Source organism: Galleria mellonella, unplaced genomic scaffold (genome assembly GCF_026898425.1).
Source record: "Galleria mellonella isolate WM207_F2 unplaced genomic scaffold, CSIRO_AGI_GalMel_v1 utg588, whole genome shotgun sequence".
Taxonomy (NCBI): Eukaryota; Metazoa; Arthropoda; class Insecta; order Lepidoptera; family Pyralidae; genus Galleria; species Galleria mellonella.
The window spans coordinates 353,409-370,026 of NW_026442124.1; the positions used below are offsets into that span (position 1 = coordinate 353,409).

General features: G+C 29.3%; 4 protein-coding genes across 4 annotated transcripts; 1 reads left to right on the forward strand and 3 right to left on the reverse strand.

Annotated features, from left to right (window-relative positions):
* Window positions 1–1,175: 1,175 nt before the first annotated feature.
* Window positions 1,176–7,417, forward strand: LOC113516893 (ankyrin-3). Its single transcript, XM_026901385.3, has 9 exons — window positions 1,176–1,398; window positions 1,585–2,080; window positions 2,492–2,649; window positions 3,300–3,475; window positions 3,857–4,007; window positions 5,163–5,287; window positions 5,457–5,586; window positions 5,690–5,873; window positions 6,972–7,417. Exons 1-9 carry the CDS (start codon window positions 1,317–1,319, stop codon window positions 7,330–7,332), a joined length of 1,863 nt encoding a protein of 620 aa, XP_026757186.2. The 5' UTR covers window positions 1,176–1,316; the 3' UTR covers window positions 7,333–7,417.
* LOC113516672 (ankyrin repeat domain-containing protein 39) lies at window positions 7,406–10,875 on the reverse strand. Its single transcript, XM_026901128.3, has 3 exons — window positions 10,735–10,875; window positions 10,063–10,284; window positions 7,406–9,715 (listed from the first exon to the last, which is right to left on the reverse strand). Exons 1-3 carry the CDS (start codon window positions 10,841–10,843, stop codon window positions 9,528–9,530), a joined length of 519 nt encoding a protein of 172 aa, XP_026756929.2. The 5' UTR covers window positions 10,844–10,875; the 3' UTR covers window positions 7,406–9,527.
* LOC113516674 (uncharacterized) lies at window positions 10,867–11,215 on the reverse strand. Its single transcript, XM_031907837.2, has one exon. The coding sequence runs from the start codon at window positions 11,213–11,215 to the stop codon at window positions 10,904–10,906; it is 312 nt and encodes a 103-aa protein (XP_031763697.1). The 3' UTR covers window positions 10,867–10,903.
* LOC113516673 (uncharacterized) lies at window positions 10,867–11,960 on the reverse strand. The gene is made up of 3 exons (XM_026901129.3): window positions 11,820–11,960; window positions 11,545–11,648; window positions 10,867–11,464 (listed from the first exon to the last, which is right to left on the reverse strand). Exons 1-3 carry the CDS (start codon window positions 11,899–11,901, stop codon window positions 11,270–11,272), a joined length of 381 nt encoding a protein of 126 aa, XP_026756930.1. The 5' UTR covers window positions 11,902–11,960; the 3' UTR covers window positions 10,867–11,269.
* Between the last annotated feature and the right edge of the window lie 4,658 nt (window positions 11,961–16,618).

A 16,618-nucleotide genomic window follows, 5' to 3' on the forward strand; every position in this document is an offset into this window, starting at 1 on the left:
ATAGATTTATATGCAACACATTCTATGATTATCGTTTTTATTCATAGGCAGAACACTTTATAAATAATCAATCGAAAACAATCGACAATTTTCAATTGTTTTTGAAAATTGACAAATAATAACAACGTGAACATATTTCGTTAAGAATAATCAACTGACCTAATTTTAACTTCCGGAAAAGAAGGTATTATTAATAACGGGGATTAGTAACTTAATTGTTATAAATATACCCTGCCAACCAACTTCAATTTGGTTCCAAGAGACCCGACTTCATTTTTACCTAACATCGTCATAGTACCCTACCAACGTATACCGATAATGCAGGCAAGAGTACTATTTCATATTCACAAAAAGAAACTTTATCTTTCGAGGATGGGAGATGTTAGTAATGAACTAGGTATGACACATTTATTGTTAGTAATGACCTATCGGGTAAGGAAACTATGGTCTTTGTTTTTGTCACGATGAGGCAACTGGAATGGATTGTGTGAAATGTATACTTGTAGTCGATTTCATTTCATACACAATTTTATTCTTCTAGCTACATTATTTGACTACTTCCTTCATTTTCTGACTGTGTATTTGATACTTTATTGTCATGACTTGTATTAACTATTATAGTATTTTCTGTCCCATTATGGTTTTCTTTTTGTTTGTTTTCACCAGTAAATACAATATCTTTTTTAATCTCCACAGTGCCTTTTCTTGGAAGATAAATTCTAAACCCCTTAGTAGTCTCTTCATAACCCATAAAGAGTCCATGTTCTCCCTTAGGATTCCATTTTTTTCGTAGTTGGTCAGGAACATGTACATAAACATCACTACCGAATTTCTTTAAATTCAATATATTTTGAAATTTGAGCTTTATATTTAATAATTCTATTTCTTTTAATGTGGGCATTACGACTAAATATAATTTAATATTGACTCCGTTACGAGGTGTACTTTAAAAATTAACCAGATATTACGAGAAATGTTGAAAACTTGTGTTTACTGTTAATATTATTACGAAATTGATATCTCAAGGTAATATTCTATAAAATAATAAATATATTTTATATAATTACAAGCCTATTCGTTTCTATTTTTAACATCAGGTTGGCCAACATAACGAGAAAAGGAGGATTTTTGTGTAGATTAGTAAGGTATTCCGACTAAGTCGTTTTACGCGGCTTGTATGAAGTGCACACTCTTATCTCTTGGTTATATATTCATTAATCTGTGCACCTGGTTTGTTTGTATATTGTAATTAGTCTCTGTAGTTTATGATTGTAATAATACAAATTTATTTATGAATTTTAGTAAATACTCATGCCATGGAAAAATCTCCAGAAGATAATTTGTATCAGGCTATTCTAATAGAAGATCAAGAAGCTGTATCTCATTTATTAAAACAAGGTACCTATTTACAAATTACAAATGAAATTCAAATAACAATCAATGTATTTATCACTTACTTTTTATTAAATTTGTATGTAAAATTTATAGAGATTAGTTATAAATGATTTAGTTTGCTACATTTTCTTTTATTGTTTTTATTAAATGTACTCGGTAAATATATTAGAAAAAGGATTATTTTCGTAGGTGCAAATCCAAATAAAACTGCAAGCCACGGAAAAACATGTTTAGGAGAAGCCGCAAATGTTGGAAACGTTAGTATAGTACGATTACTTATAGATGCCACCAAAACAAATTCTCCAACTAAAATTCCACATAGCGGATCTTTAAGAAAAATGCATACAAAATCACAAAAAAGAAAGTTGAGACTTGATGGACAACATGATGAAACTGTTGTGAAATGTAAAAATATAAATGAAAGAAGTTTTAAAGAATATTGCATGGGCCATTGTAATATTGGTGCCATACAAGAAAGCAGTAACATGGAAAAAAATCAGGGTTATTTTGTTTTTATACACAGTGAAGGGTCTACCAGTGATGAAAGCAAAATGTCAAGTTTAAAATCCCCTTTGAGTCCTACCACCTTAACACCTTCACCTCAAGCTGATCTTGAGTGGGATGAGGAAATAGGCAGTGTTGCACCAACAACTAGTGAAGATGAAACTTGGTCCTCTATGTACAAGTTAGTACTTAAGCTTATTTTTTTATTTGGAATATATTGTATTTAACATTGCTTGAATAAAGTAGGATATAAAATAATGCATTAATTTACTATTTAATATCTGTATACCTTTTATTGAAGTCTATTCAGCTGTTTAAGTTTAATTGGGTAATAAAAATCTAAATATTTATATAAATTTGTAATATATGAATATTAAAGATATTATTCTTAATTTTATATTTAGAATTTTGTTGTTTAAGTACATGATATACACAGATTTGTTTTAAACCACTTTTAAATTAACTACTACAATGCATCTGCATCTGAAAGACTCCCTATTATTAATATAGCTACCTGTTTCTTATTGGAGTAACTCCAGTTCTTTTTGGAGCAGTCTTATTAATGATAATTGAATACTTCTTTAATTTTAAGGTGGTATGCAGCTATATTGGAATGTACCGGTGCAGCCATAGCTGCTGCATCTGTAGTAACAAATGGTATTGATCAACAAGACACTTTTATGAGGACAGCTTTACATTATGCAGCAGAGCAGGGACATGTGGAAGCTGTCAAGTTGTTATTAGATGCAGGTTTGTCTCAAATGTAATCCTAGTAAATTGTAATCCTAGTAGTATTGTAAATAAATAAAAAATAATTGATAAATGAAAATCTGGTATCTTATATTTGTGATTGAAAAGTTTTTGATAAAATTTTAAAATTATTTGACATAACAGAAGTAGTGCAGAACTGTGTTATTTATACTGGTATACAGCATATCCGGTAGAGTCACAGGGTCACTTTGTGTCATGAAGTTGATTGGTTAATGTAGTATTATAAATGTAAGATTACAAAGATATTAGTATAATAATTTAGTAATGTTTAAAAGGCTGAATGAATTAAAACCTTTGTGTATCCAATTTGATTAAGATGGATCAATATTATCCTTAATAACCATGTAGATTTCTTTTGTCTTACTTTATATATATAAAGGTGAGAAATCTAACTACAGTAATAAACAAAACTCTAGCTTTGATTTCTTTCATAGTTTGTCTCAATAGAGTTATATGGCTTTTGTCAATGACAAAAGTAACTTTTGCCATTGGTAAAATATTGCTTGCTTGTAAAAGCTCTAAATTTAATATAAAATGCTGCAGTACATTCAAAACAGACTTTAATTTTAAATATTACTATACATGTGATATCCTGGGTTTACTAAAATGTTCACATGGTTTATTTACAGGATGTAAAGTAGATATTTCAGCAAGTGATGGTCTTACGCCATTACACGTTGCAGTAATTAGAAACCATTTAGAAATAGTCAAACTGCTATTAGAGGGAGGAAGTCACGTAAATTATACAACTCATAAAAAAATGACGCCACTTCATTTTGCAGCATCACAGGGTTTCTTAGATATGGTAAAGTGATGTTTTATATATTGATTTTTTGTAAAATTAAGTACAATTATAAGAATTAAAGATTTAATGCTATAAAGAAAATCTTTATAAATTTAACATAGAATTAGCAGGATTATACTATTTAGTAAAAATAAACATCAGAAATAGTCCATAATTGCATAATTTACACAAAAAAGTATACAATGTAATTGAAAAACTTCCTCATTAATTAATTTGGTCGAAAAGAATTAACTAAAGTACTCATACATGTACATTATTTTTTTCATTATGAAATAATAAAAAAAATAATAATTGTCCAAGAATAAAAGACAAAATTCAGTACTATTTTCATATTTAATTTTGTTTAAATTATTGTTTATTTTTTTTTTATTATATATTTAGGTAAAAATTCTAGTCAGTTATGGAGCATATTTAGAAGCAAGAGATACAAACGAACGCTCAGCTTTATATTTAGCTGCCGGACAAGGTCACATTGATGTGGTCAAGTATCTTATATCTTTAGGAGCTAATGTCAATGGTGAAGAAATTCATGGTAAGTTTAGTAGTATTATGTTGTCATCATTATTTTATATTATTTGTTTTCAAGCCTTTTGTATTTGTAGACTTGTTTGATAAATATTTCAACATATTTATTTATTACTTTATTAACCAATAAAATGTGGTAGAAAAGACGAATTTAATGTTATAGGCATTCTCTACCAGTCAACCTTTAGGGTGTGTAGAGATACTCAATACACATACGCGGGGGGAAAGGGATTATTAGCAATGGAGTTTGACAGTCCCATTGCTAGCAATATGCCTTATTAGGTCGACCTCAACGTGGTTCCCCCTGGAAACCATCGTGAACAATTCTTGTTGAATTCATCACGATGGGCTAATCGACCTACTTCATCCTCACCTATCATCCTTCACTGGTGCCCCACCGGTGTATACCGATAGCGCGGGTGGGGTTACCATTCCATTATCGTCCATTAAAAAAAATACACATACGCATCAAATGTACACGTGCAAATTATTGTTATAGTATAAATATATTTAATATTAATATTGTTAAAGTATAATTACATTTTCGATCAAACATGTAATGCTGTTGTTTGTTATCTTTATATTTTTTATGTTAATGTGTCAGTTTTAAATGACTTCCACATTGTTTGAATTTTCGATTAATTTTTTTTTTACAAACGGGGAAAACGAGTATGCGTCTCACCTGATGGTAAGTGACTACAGCCGCCCATGTTCACCCACAACACCAACAGTATTGCATGTGTCCTTGGTTCCAAAGAGCGAAAAAACAGGGTATATTGCTAGCAATGGGGCTATTAACCCTCATTACTAACAATTCCTTTCTCCCACGTCATATCATATTAGCTGTTTACTGTCTACTGTTGAACATGGGCCTTCCCTGATTTGGCGGTTTTGTCAGTATTTATCATGCTTGGCAGACGGGTTGGCTTTAGTTATGTTTTAAGAGGGATACTAAACATCCCTCGACCATTAAGTTCTAGTCGTCTCTTACGACACCAACGGAAAAGAAAGGTGTAGCCCGTTTTATGTTAGTATCACATGCTATTACAAGGCACACGGTTTGCTTTTATTTGCGGAACAAATTTTTATAATCAAATTATTGTAATATATTTAATAGTATTCTAGAAAAAAAAATATTTATTACTGTTAAATTTTGTTTCAGGATATACACCCCTATGTGAAGCAGTATGGCACAGATATACGAATGTTGTAGAAGTGTTATTAGCGGCGGGTGCTCGTGTAACTCATTCTCATAAATTATTACACAATGCCATAATACAAAGACAGGTATTTAGTGTACATTTTATTAAAAAAGAAAAAAACTATTGTATCATAAAAAAATTTACTACCGACCCACTCGAACTATAAGCTATTTTATGTATTAGAAATTATGTTTTAATAGAATTTAGAATGTATTTTTAAATGTCTTTTTGAATTAAAAAAAATATGTATATAGGAGGAGATAGTGAAAATGCTCGCTAATCTTGGTGGAGGTATAAATTTACATAATGATAACGGCGATACGCCACTGCTATTGGCAGCGCGATTGTCACAACCCAGTATTGCACAAGTTTTACTCGAGAAAGGTAATTTAAATTTTTAATATCTATTGTAAAAAAAAGAAAAAAAAATAGAAGAATTAAGTAAATTCTACAAGATAATTGAATCACCATCATAATTTTGTTACAGGTGCAAATGTTAACGCGTGCAATAGTATAACAGGTGCAAATGCATTGCATATTGCTGTTGAAAGTATAGACTGTCCGAAGGAATTTGAAGAATTGCTAGTCTGTTTATTAGAATATAAAATAGAAACAAATTCAACTGCTCTGACTGGTGACACAGCATTAAATAGAGCTTTGCTTTTACATAGGTATATATATGTTTATAATTTTAGAAAAAGACTAACTACTTTCAAATATATTCAAATGATCATTGTTTGTACATGAATCAACTATATTCTTTAAACTAATATATAATATTTTAGTTATCGTAATTCTTTCTTTACTAGTGTTAGTATTCAATAATAGGGTCTCAATATTTTTCTTTTTAGACAACAGGGTATGTACATACCTATTATAAAATACTGTAGGGATATAATTGTTTTTTTCTAGATAAATGATTTTTTGAGATCTTATTAATATGAATACTTATTAATATTTTTAAAGAATAGGTTACGCTAATTTAAATATTTTATTTCATAATTTTATCCTAAGAACTCAAACATGAAGGATGTAGTTAGCAAATAATTCAACCGAGAAGTTTTTTGGCCTTTCACTAACCCTTTGTTTTGTGTACACAATAATAAACAAATGGTATCCAAATTTTTAGTTTTTATAAAATATTATATGTAAAAGAAAATACTTTTTATACTAAGGGATTAAACTATTTTTTTTTATATCAATTACATTAGGATTAATTTTCAATAATTTGCCGCATTTAATAAGTCGCTTGCGCCGAGCGCATAATACATATAACGAATTAATAGTTTCAACTACGGGTCGTACAAAATGAATCCTAATATTATCTGTGTAAAGTGGTTATTAGCTTGGATAGTAGTTTTATTGCACATACTAATATTTAGTTTGAGAGCAAATATTCATAGCTCAGTATAGTAAAAACAATATTGGTAGGCTTGTAGTATTTAGCTCTTCAGCGAGGTTTCATCTCTAATAATCTACACACGTTGGGCGAGTTATTTTTTACAAAGTGGTTGATTCTAAGGTGTATTTCTCGAGAAATACAGATACATTCGAACCTATCTCTAAAATTAATGTATCAATTTGATATCATAGTGAAATCTTTATTCTAAGGACTAATATAATTTTATTTTTCTAAAAGCATATTTCAAATTATTAATGGTTCATAAAACAGTAATATTAGGAAACTATTAAATATTAGATTAAAAGTTTAGAGAAATAACACCTCAGCTCTTGTCTACTTATTCTAATTGTATTACTTTTGATTACAGAGATCACGCGGCAATGTTGTTAATACGACATGGTGTAGATGTGAATGCCTGTGATTTACGTTCGTGTGGCCTGGATAATTTATCTATAGCAAGTAGAAAAATATCACCAAACCTTGCTTGTATGTTATTAAGGGCTGGACATTGTACAACACTTGACCCTATTGCAATGGTTCCTAAATCAGGGAGTGCGGCTTATTGGCTCTACTACGCTTCAAAACAGCCGTTAAACTTAACAGACCTTTGTAGAATAAAAATTAGACATACATGTAGAAATATGAGGTTGTTTTCTTATATAGAAAATTTACCTTTACCTAAGAGCTTAAAAAGATTTTTAAAGATGGAAGATGAAGGTCTGTATTAAGTAGAACTTTTAAATAATTTTAAAATATATCATGTACGATCGTGTTGCATATTCTAGAAATAAAATAAGTTAATGTTACAAATAATTATTTTATTTCGTCAAAAGATACATTCAGTACAAAGGTGTTCTATAAGTGAAAATACAAAATACATTTTGGTTAACAAGGTTACTACTACCCATATAAAATAATTACAGATGTGGATCAAGTTATTTACACATAATTGTTATTCATATATAACAGTATGAAATATTATTATATGGAATGGAGTCGTTAAATTTTATTAGGCTCACGTATTTTGTATAACAGGGTAATAATCTATAAAATATAAAATTATATAAGTAGATTTTATTTTATTCGCATCACCTGATATCAAAGAGCTTTTACTCTCAGTCTAAATGATCACCCACTCCAATTGTGGAATGAGCTTCCTGGTCTAGATTTTCTTAAAGTATGTGGTTCTTAAGGATCATCTTGCGGCCGACAAAGCGCAAGTGACATTGTGGATATTGAAGACAACCACAGGCTACGGTAACCGCTTAGCATCAAGCGAGCAGTACTTTTGTTTGCCACATGTATGGTATAAAAAAAAGTCTCAGATAATATCACATTGGGAATAGTAGGCTAAAAAGTCGAAAATATATCAGGATCGTTTCCACTAAACCAACTCAAAACTACACCATAGGTAACTTAATACTATACTAGTAACTATTCTAATCTACAAAACGTAGACTATAAACGTCACATTATGAATGATTTATAACAAATGATATGGCTATTCGAAACATTATTACCACATTGCCTCTTATTTACACAGCTTATTCCTAGGACCAAAATGATGAAAGATATAAAAATAAATTAACCTGCCTTTAGAATAAACTGAATAAGAGACGAGTGATAAATACATATATGGAGACTAGTAAAAACATGATCAGGTAATTGAATTATAGGTATTCGGTATACAAATATATTTGTGCCAAATGATTGTTACAGAAACGTTTATAAAATAATATTTAATCATATTTATCGAGTGATCAGATGATTGGCGTTAAATGCACTTTAAATAACACCGTAAACTGTTAAAATACAGATATTTTTATGTCTTCCTAATGTGTTATAGGCCGAATTTCAGCTTTTAAGTGGGACTTAAGCTTGGTTCCAATCTACTTAGTATATAAGAAAGTACCTACATGGAAATCGTTTCCTAGCTCATTGGAGATTTCGATAGATGAGCCAATGCTTTTTATGTAGGAATTTGGCTATCTAGTCATTTTACGAGTGTACTTGTAGATTTAAGATTTTTTTTGGATCTATGTAAAAATGTAAAGTATGGTATATATATATATATATATATATATATATATATATATATATATATATATATATATATATATATATATATATATAAATTTATTTAATTAAACAGATTGGATATTAAATAGAGAAAGTGAACATATATATCTACTAATAAAGGTGAATAGTTAAAAGTACGTGTGTAACATCAAGATGGCGACGTAAAAACCATAATTATAGATAAAATAAATTTTATAATAAGAATATTGTTGGAACAATGTATTTGATAAAGTCTTGTTTTTAGTTTTTATATTCATTTATGTTGATTAGCGAAGGATATTAAAGATGTGACATAACCATATTTAAGGAAGGCAGGATCGACTATGCCCACTCCAGAATCGTCGGGTGATTCGCCAGGATGCGAGTGGAGTTTTCAACTAAGTGCAAAAATGTTTGACAGTACTTAATGTTCTTAGTTTAAAAGGGTAAAGCCCACCCTGGAAAATATTCTTAAATACGCCAATAGATATGGTTAGATTATAATATCTATAATAATTATAAATAACTGAATAATGTTGAATCAGCCAAGATTGATTACACATATCACCTATATGTATAATTAATTAAAAACAAACATAGTCTTATTTTTTCTATGCAATAAGCAACTCAAGTTTTCTTCTATAGGTATTTTATAAATTCTATATATCACTATTTACATAGATAATATCAATTTAAATATTACTTAAAGTATAAAATTAACATTTTTTAAACTTTACAGTACAAAGAAACATAAATAATGTTTGACATTGCATATAGGATAAAATTTCATCAAATAATTACAAGTACATAGTAATTTGTGATTTAAATAAATAATAGTGCAATTCACTTGCAAAAGCAGCAAACCTTATTTGACAGCACAAATACCTTTCTTGTTCTTTATATGAGCAAGGCTAGGATAGGTGGTAAGCAAGTAATTAACCAAGTCAATGTTGTTCTTCTCGACTGCTTTGTGAAGAACTGTTTGACCATCAATATCCTGCATCTCCACACAGGCACCAGACTGAATAAGAAATTTCACCATATCTGTCTTACCTGTAAAATATAGTTTTTATGAATGTGATTATGTTAAACAAAATTATGAGATTTCTAGATATTTGTGTCAATCGAGATCTAGATGAGATTATTTATTCAAATGAATTTTATTATAACAGTTTTGAACAATAATTAAATGTTTTGATACTATATTTTCTTTCAAATTAAAAAAGATCTCAAAAAAAGACAACTTACGATTTTGTTTCACAAAAAAAAAAAACCATCAACTTTAAGTGTGATAAAATCAATTAATTTAGAAATTAAAGTACTGAACCAATTTTGAAAGTATATCATTTCAGGTAAAAAAAAAAAAATTCCAAATCTGTTTAAAAATATATGGAATATACCTGCTGCTGCAGCTTTGTGTAGGGGTGTGGCCATACCGCTTTTGGTCTGTGAATTTATAATTGCACCATTTTGTAATAATATTTTACAGATGTCAATATTACCAGTGCGTGCAGCATAGTGCAGTGGGGTATAACCCGAATTATCTGGTGCATTTACAGCTTCTTTAATATTCTTTGCTTTGTCAATCAAGTATTTAACTCTGTCTTTGTCACCATAAAAAGCTGAAAATTATAAAATACATGTATATTATAGGTATTTATAATTTTTTATCAATGTTTTTGATTATGTGAGCATGTGAGATTGACCAAAATAAAAGGTAGACTATGTATGTCTGCATTCCAAATAGTATTTACAAAATTTTATGATTGGTTGAGCTATTATAACACTAACAAGTAATAAATAAATAAACTTAAAATTATTATTTAATACTTGAACAAATAATAAAATATCAAAAATACTAATCAGTACTGTTTTTTAGTACTATTAATATGCAAAATTATAAATCGGAAAATCTTTGAATTGCAATATTATATATATCAATTTGAATTATCTATTAAATATAATTATTTAAGGAGTTAGAATCATCATTATTTTAAATTTATTTACATAGGTGGATGACTAATATGTGCATGGAATAAAATATTAAAGATAATGTAAAATAATATATTTACCTGCATACCATAGACCTCTTTCCCAATCCATTTCAGACAATGTCTGACATACAGACATATTTGTACTTGTCACTGTGCAGTGTGAGTGATTACAATCATGGTGTTCCATTTTATAGTGTTATATGCATATAATTACTTAAAATTAAAACATTAAACATTTATAAATACTTTATATTTCACGTTGCATGGTCCAAGTTATCTCCGTCTCACCGGTGCTCGAGATAATTTTATATCCCAATTGACTTAAAGAATTCAAAGCATCTAACACATTTGTTTTAATAGCAATCCCGTTAACTACAACACCTGAACCTGGATATTTTTTTGTCAAGGCTTTTATCTCTTCTTGTCCTAAACCAAATACAGAACAATCATTTGCATGTAAGGAGCCCTTGATAGCAATATACACAACACCATTTTCCTCTATAAGAGGTGAAGATGCTAAGTTGCTTGCTGAAATGTTTTGACCACCTTTGGAATCCATATTATCAACAATAATTTAGTATTAGAGGGATATATAAAGTCAGGAATGTATGCTTTAAACTTCGTCGTCTTTATTAGAATGGTAATTGCTTAAGTGCATAGCTTCCTTACTGAAATTAGTAATGTTATCTTGCTCAACTATTATTGAAGGTTCTGGCTCAGAGAACTCTTTTCTCATAGTCCACATGTACTCATTATAATCCTGTTTGACGGCTGTTGAGCTTGATGCGACCACTTTGTAACCCAATACCTGAAAATAATGGAACAATTGCCTATGATTTATTTTTTCAAGGGTATTTTAGAACAGTTTCATAGCTGATGAATGCTCACCTCTAACGCACTTAGAATAACACAAGGATGTTGTAAGTAGACAATTGTGGAATCGTCGCAATATCCGCCACATGTGAATCTTTTCAATTGCTCTATTTCACCAGCTATATGAAAGTAATAGGTAACGTAGTACAAATTACATTCAGGTTAAATGATTCAGATATATAAGCGTATTATGCAATACTCAAATGTATTATGATATGGTAAACAATAAAGTACACAAAACACACACAATAGAAAAATGTTATTGTAAGACAAAATTATGAATATCTTACCTTTCAAGCCGGATACTAAAACACGCCAAGGGTTTTTGTGCCCATATGATGCGAGATTTCCTCTGATCAAAATGTATGGCATTGATTACGGATAATTTTATACTTATTTAAGTTTACAAGCTATTTACCGGAAAAAATTAATCAATTGTGATTCAATTACGTACTATGACAAATAACCACAGAGAAAGTAATAAAACCGTTATAAGAGTTGGCACCAAAGATTATCACAAATATTTCGTTCGTATGGTTGGCACCTAAGAACAAGGAATTACATAGAAGGAATGATAAAAACTATAAATCATATGGTTGCCTCCTCTCTGCTTATGCAAATATAATTAGTAAAAAAAGGACGAAAGATACGCCATCAGTTGTCATTATTCTGAATTCTTAGCAGGCTAGTGTATAGAAAATATTTGATATATCAGTTATTTGTCAATGACAAATTTTACATTAGATAATATATTTAACACAGTTTATGTAGAAAATATGCAGTCAGGTTGTATTTAAATTTGGTAAGGTTATACGGTCGTATAACATTTTCTGTACACTAGTCTGTTATGAATTGACAATTTTATCACTCCTATGTTATTCTTGTTCTTAGGTTGGCACCGACTTAATTACAGATTAGAGAGATTAATAACTATAGATTAGAGAGAGACTATGCTAATAATATCCCAAAAGTATATTATCAAGAGAAAATAAATTTCACTTTATACAAGCTATATAAAACGATTTGGGCAGGAATATTTGACCAATCTACACAAAAAGCACCCCTTCTTTCGTTATATTGGCCAGCATGATGTTCAAAATGGAAACGAATAGGATTATAATGATATTATAGTTAGTTTTTCGATATTAATACAATTTAAATATTTTTCACTGAAACGTGAATCATGTGATAAAAGAAATGTATAAATTTTATGTTAAATTGCACATTCCGATGAATATTCTTTTACCAAAAATAAAACAAAAGATAGCATTTTTAAATATATTTATTATTTTATACAACATTATCTTGAGATCTTAATTTCATTTTATTAAATCGGTCAAATAACAAAATCTGCATAATACCTACTCAATAATAAATATCTCAGTGTACATACTACATAAATAATATATTTATATTATGTACAAAATAATAATAATAATATATAAGCACAAAATACAAATAATAATTTAAAAATAATTTAATCCTGATTGAAAAAAATTCCACCTCATTACGGGAATTTTATTTATTTTCTGGGGAATTTTTTCGCATATACAGATGCATACGTACTCGTAGATATAACTTAATATATATAAACATAGAATAATTATTATACATATAAGAAACTCAACTGTTAATTGTATTGTAAAATCTTTTTGTTTGATCTTTACGTTACGTTTTAGTTTTTATTCATAAGTGTTAATTGCATTTTTTAAATAATTTTGTATTTGAAATACCTACAAATAGATATAGTAACAGACGAAAGTTATTTTGAGCCTACAGATTTTTGATTTTGTGTATGTGGGTAAGTATCGTGGGTTGTTTAAACAGTAAATAAACATTAATAACACGGTCCGCACATGTGTATTTTTGTTCAGGCATATATGGACGTAACTAATCCCACAATTCATAAATAGGTACTTATTGTAATGTTATATAATACCAGTTGGTAACTTCAATTTTTTTTATAAAACATATTCTGCTTACATAAATGTATAAAATCTATGTAATTTTTATCTTCTTTTTCCTAATAATTAGCCGTAACATGTTTTACATGCATGAATTACAATAAAGATTACTTTACTTTTCTAGGTAATTTTCTTTAAAATATATTTAGCTGTTTATAACACTTGATGATTAACAAACATTCAAATACTTGGTAATGGGATTCTGGATTTTTATTTGATAAGGTGGACTGGCAGCCTCAATTACTAACTATATAATCCTGTTGTCTACATCCATGCGACCCCTCTAGAAATCATCTTAATTAATTTTTCTAGGCAAATTCATTACGATGACCAAACTGACCTCCTCACATATTATCGTTCACTAGTGTTTGGTATATGCTAGTTATAAATAGTGATAGTACCATAAGACTATGATAGTACCATGTATACCGCAGCATTCGTAGGGTGAATTTTGATTCCGATTAGTTATAGTTCCATTATAATAAATAATAATTCATTGAATTTATTAAACGAATTAACGTTGGGTATTTTCTTTTATATTGAAAATAAAGTTGGTAACAGACCGGTTGAGTATACACGTAACACGTGTATATATATTTTAGGAATGCATAATGGAATAAAATAAAACATCTGAATCCACGCGATAATAGGTTGGTTCTATTAATAAGATCACCTTCATTGATCTGTTTAATGAAAGACATTTCATAGGGCACAGCTATTTAGAGTAGTAAATAAATTATTTCTACATATGTTAGGTCTCTATCTGAAGTACTAAATAAATAAGCTTACTATTTTCTTTTACTTGTTTTTCTGTTAAGCCTACTAGACTAAACCAACAAAATTGGACTGTGTTGAATGTGGGAAGTTTTATTTCGATTCTAATTAAGTACAAGGAGGATTAATCAGGGCACGTTCTCTATGTTCTTATTTAAGATTTTTATAACCACTTGATAAAATATGGTACGTACATTACGTACTTAATACATGGTTTACAATGGATTAGTTAAAATCATATTATATATAGAATGAAAGCAGGTCAGTTGATCAGAATTCCATAAGAATTAACCACGATGTTTTCCAGGGGGAACCACGTGGCGGTCGACCTAATAGAGTATTACTAGCAATGAGACTGTTAGACTTCATTACTAACAATCCCTTTCTCCCCTTACTTAAAATGAAACTTATGCCAAAATAAGTCATATATCTAAACATGTAAAGCAAAAAATATGTTGATCGAGTAGAATTTACTTTCTAAGTATTCAGGCAGTAAGATTTAATAAAATTTATAATTAAATTTGATTTGCAAAAACTTATATTGCTTTTGACACGATTGAAGTTACTGCTTCAGTCAGACACCACCACATACCTAATTGGTAAGAAGAATCCAAAAAAATGCGATACCTTTTCTATGACTACACTCTAATTTATTATTATATTTAGTTCTCGTTTTATATTTTATATTACTAAATTCAAATGTTCTCTAATTTTTGTTTACCGATTTCACATATTCATATATGTGAATTGCCCTCTGAATGTTTCATAAAGCTTTCTAGAGCTTTTATAGTAATTGCTAGAACGTTCGAACGCTAAAAGTAACAACTCTTTTCAAGATGGGATTCTTAATTTTCGATTTGAGTGCTCATATTGGCTCATAGTGAGTAGGCATAAGAACATGCATTTTAAGTAAGTTATAGGAGTAGATTGTAAGTTATTGATATTCGGGTCATGCAAATAATCGGTATGGTTCTAATACGATAGAAATTTGGATTGGAAATTTCAAGAATAGGTGGGTTAAAATTTTTGCCTTATATGAATTCAATTTTCGATCCTTATTATGTGATTAATTTCATGTGAAGGTAATTATGATGTAATTATAATTAATATAACATAATACTGTACTGTACTCAATTATATGACGTATTTTTTTTAATGGGTGATAATGAAATGGTAACCCCGCCTGCGTTATCGGTATACGCTGCCGGGGCACCAGTGAGGTATGATAGGTGACGATGAAAACAGGTTAGTTAGCCCATCGTGACAAAATTAATTAAATTTAACCACGATGGTTTCCAGGGAGAACCGCGTGGAGGTCGACCAGATAGGGTGTATTGTTAACAATAAGGCAATTAGGCCCCATTACTAATAATCCTCTTTCTCCTTTATGTTAATTATACTGTACTATGTAAACATTATAATTTTGTAGTACGTAATATTGTAGTACTTATTCATGATGACAGCAAATAACTTGACAAATGATTTGACGGATTTTGATATTTATAATTATTCTCCATGTGAACCGTTAATATGGAATGCATTATTACTTCTTATTATCCTCAAGATGTTTTAAGAAGCGATAAGAGCACCATAGATTATCCTAAAATTATCTACTTAAACCTACGATTTACTAATGTACGCGCTTTTGCACTAATATACTCGTACATATATATTTTATAATAAGTAATTGTTTACAAGTAAAGGATTAAATGCACCCATGAAGTACCCATAGTACAGGCATAAGAATAAATAGTCGGGGTCCTAGTCTTTATTCTTATGGGATAGAGACTGCTAAGTTTGGAATTAGAATATTTTTTCAAAATTTACATCCCCTCTCTTAATATAAGTTGTGAAACTTTTAAAAGATTCATCATTTTGATAAGTCTATCATTCAAAGTAGATTTTCTTACAAGCTATTACGTTATAGTTATGACCAATTTGGCGTAGTTCTTACATTGTGTTAACTCGCACATCGTATAAGAGAGAGTATCTATTTGAATTATGAAAATATATGGCGAAGGAAAGTAATATGTACAAGAAAAACGGAGGAGTGTGAGCGAATAAATTATCCACGTAATATTTCTTACTTGGCTGTATGTTTCGGTATTGTTGTATTTATGTATCGTGCTATAGACAACAAGATGAAATAATGACTGTCTATTATAGGCTTATATGTATGTATGGATATATATATATATATATATGTTTTCATCATCTTTGGTGATGTGGACTTTATGCTTCGATGGAATGCAATTGAAGTGAAATTTTTAATGCTGCCAATAGGCCAAAAGGCTGCCAATAGCCTTTTACAATTGCCTATATTACAGTATCATCTAATTTTTGCGATTTTC

Coding starts and splice junctions, on each gene's coding strand:
- LOC113516673 (XM_026901129.3), bottom strand. CDS start 11,901: ATGCCATACATTTTGATCAGAGGAAATCTCGCATCATATGGGCACAAA. Junction 11,649..11,819: donor TTTAGTATCCGGCTTGAAAG/GTAAGATATTCA, acceptor ACTTTCATATAG/CTGGTGAAATAGAGCAATTG. Junction 11,465..11,544: donor TTATTCTAAGTGCGTTAGAG/GTGAGCATTCAT, acceptor CATTATTTTCAG/GTATTGGGTTACAAAGTGGT.
- LOC113516674 (XM_031907837.2), bottom strand. CDS start 11,215: ATGGATTCCAAAGGTGGTCAAAACATTTCAGCAAGCAACTTAGCATCT.
- LOC113516893 (XM_026901385.3), top strand. CDS start 1,317: ATGGAAAAATCTCCAGAAGATAATTTGTATCAGGCTATTCTAATAGAA. Junction 1,399..1,584: donor ATCTCATTTATTAAAACAAG/GTACCTATTTAC, acceptor TTATTTTCGTAG/GTGCAAATCCAAATAAAACT. Junction 2,081..2,491: donor ACTTGGTCCTCTATGTACAA/GTTAGTACTTAA, acceptor TTTAATTTTAAG/GTGGTATGCAGCTATATTGG.
- LOC113516672 (XM_026901128.3), bottom strand. CDS start 10,843: ATGGAACACCATGATTGTAATCACTCACACTGCACAGTGACAAGTACA. Junction 10,285..10,734: donor AAGAGGTCTATGGTATGCAG/GTAAATATATTA, acceptor TATAATTTTCAG/CTTTTTATGGTGACAAAGAC. Junction 9,716..10,062: donor ACACAAAGCTGCAGCAGCAG/GTATATTCCATA, acceptor TATATTTTACAG/GTAAGACAGATATGGTGAAA.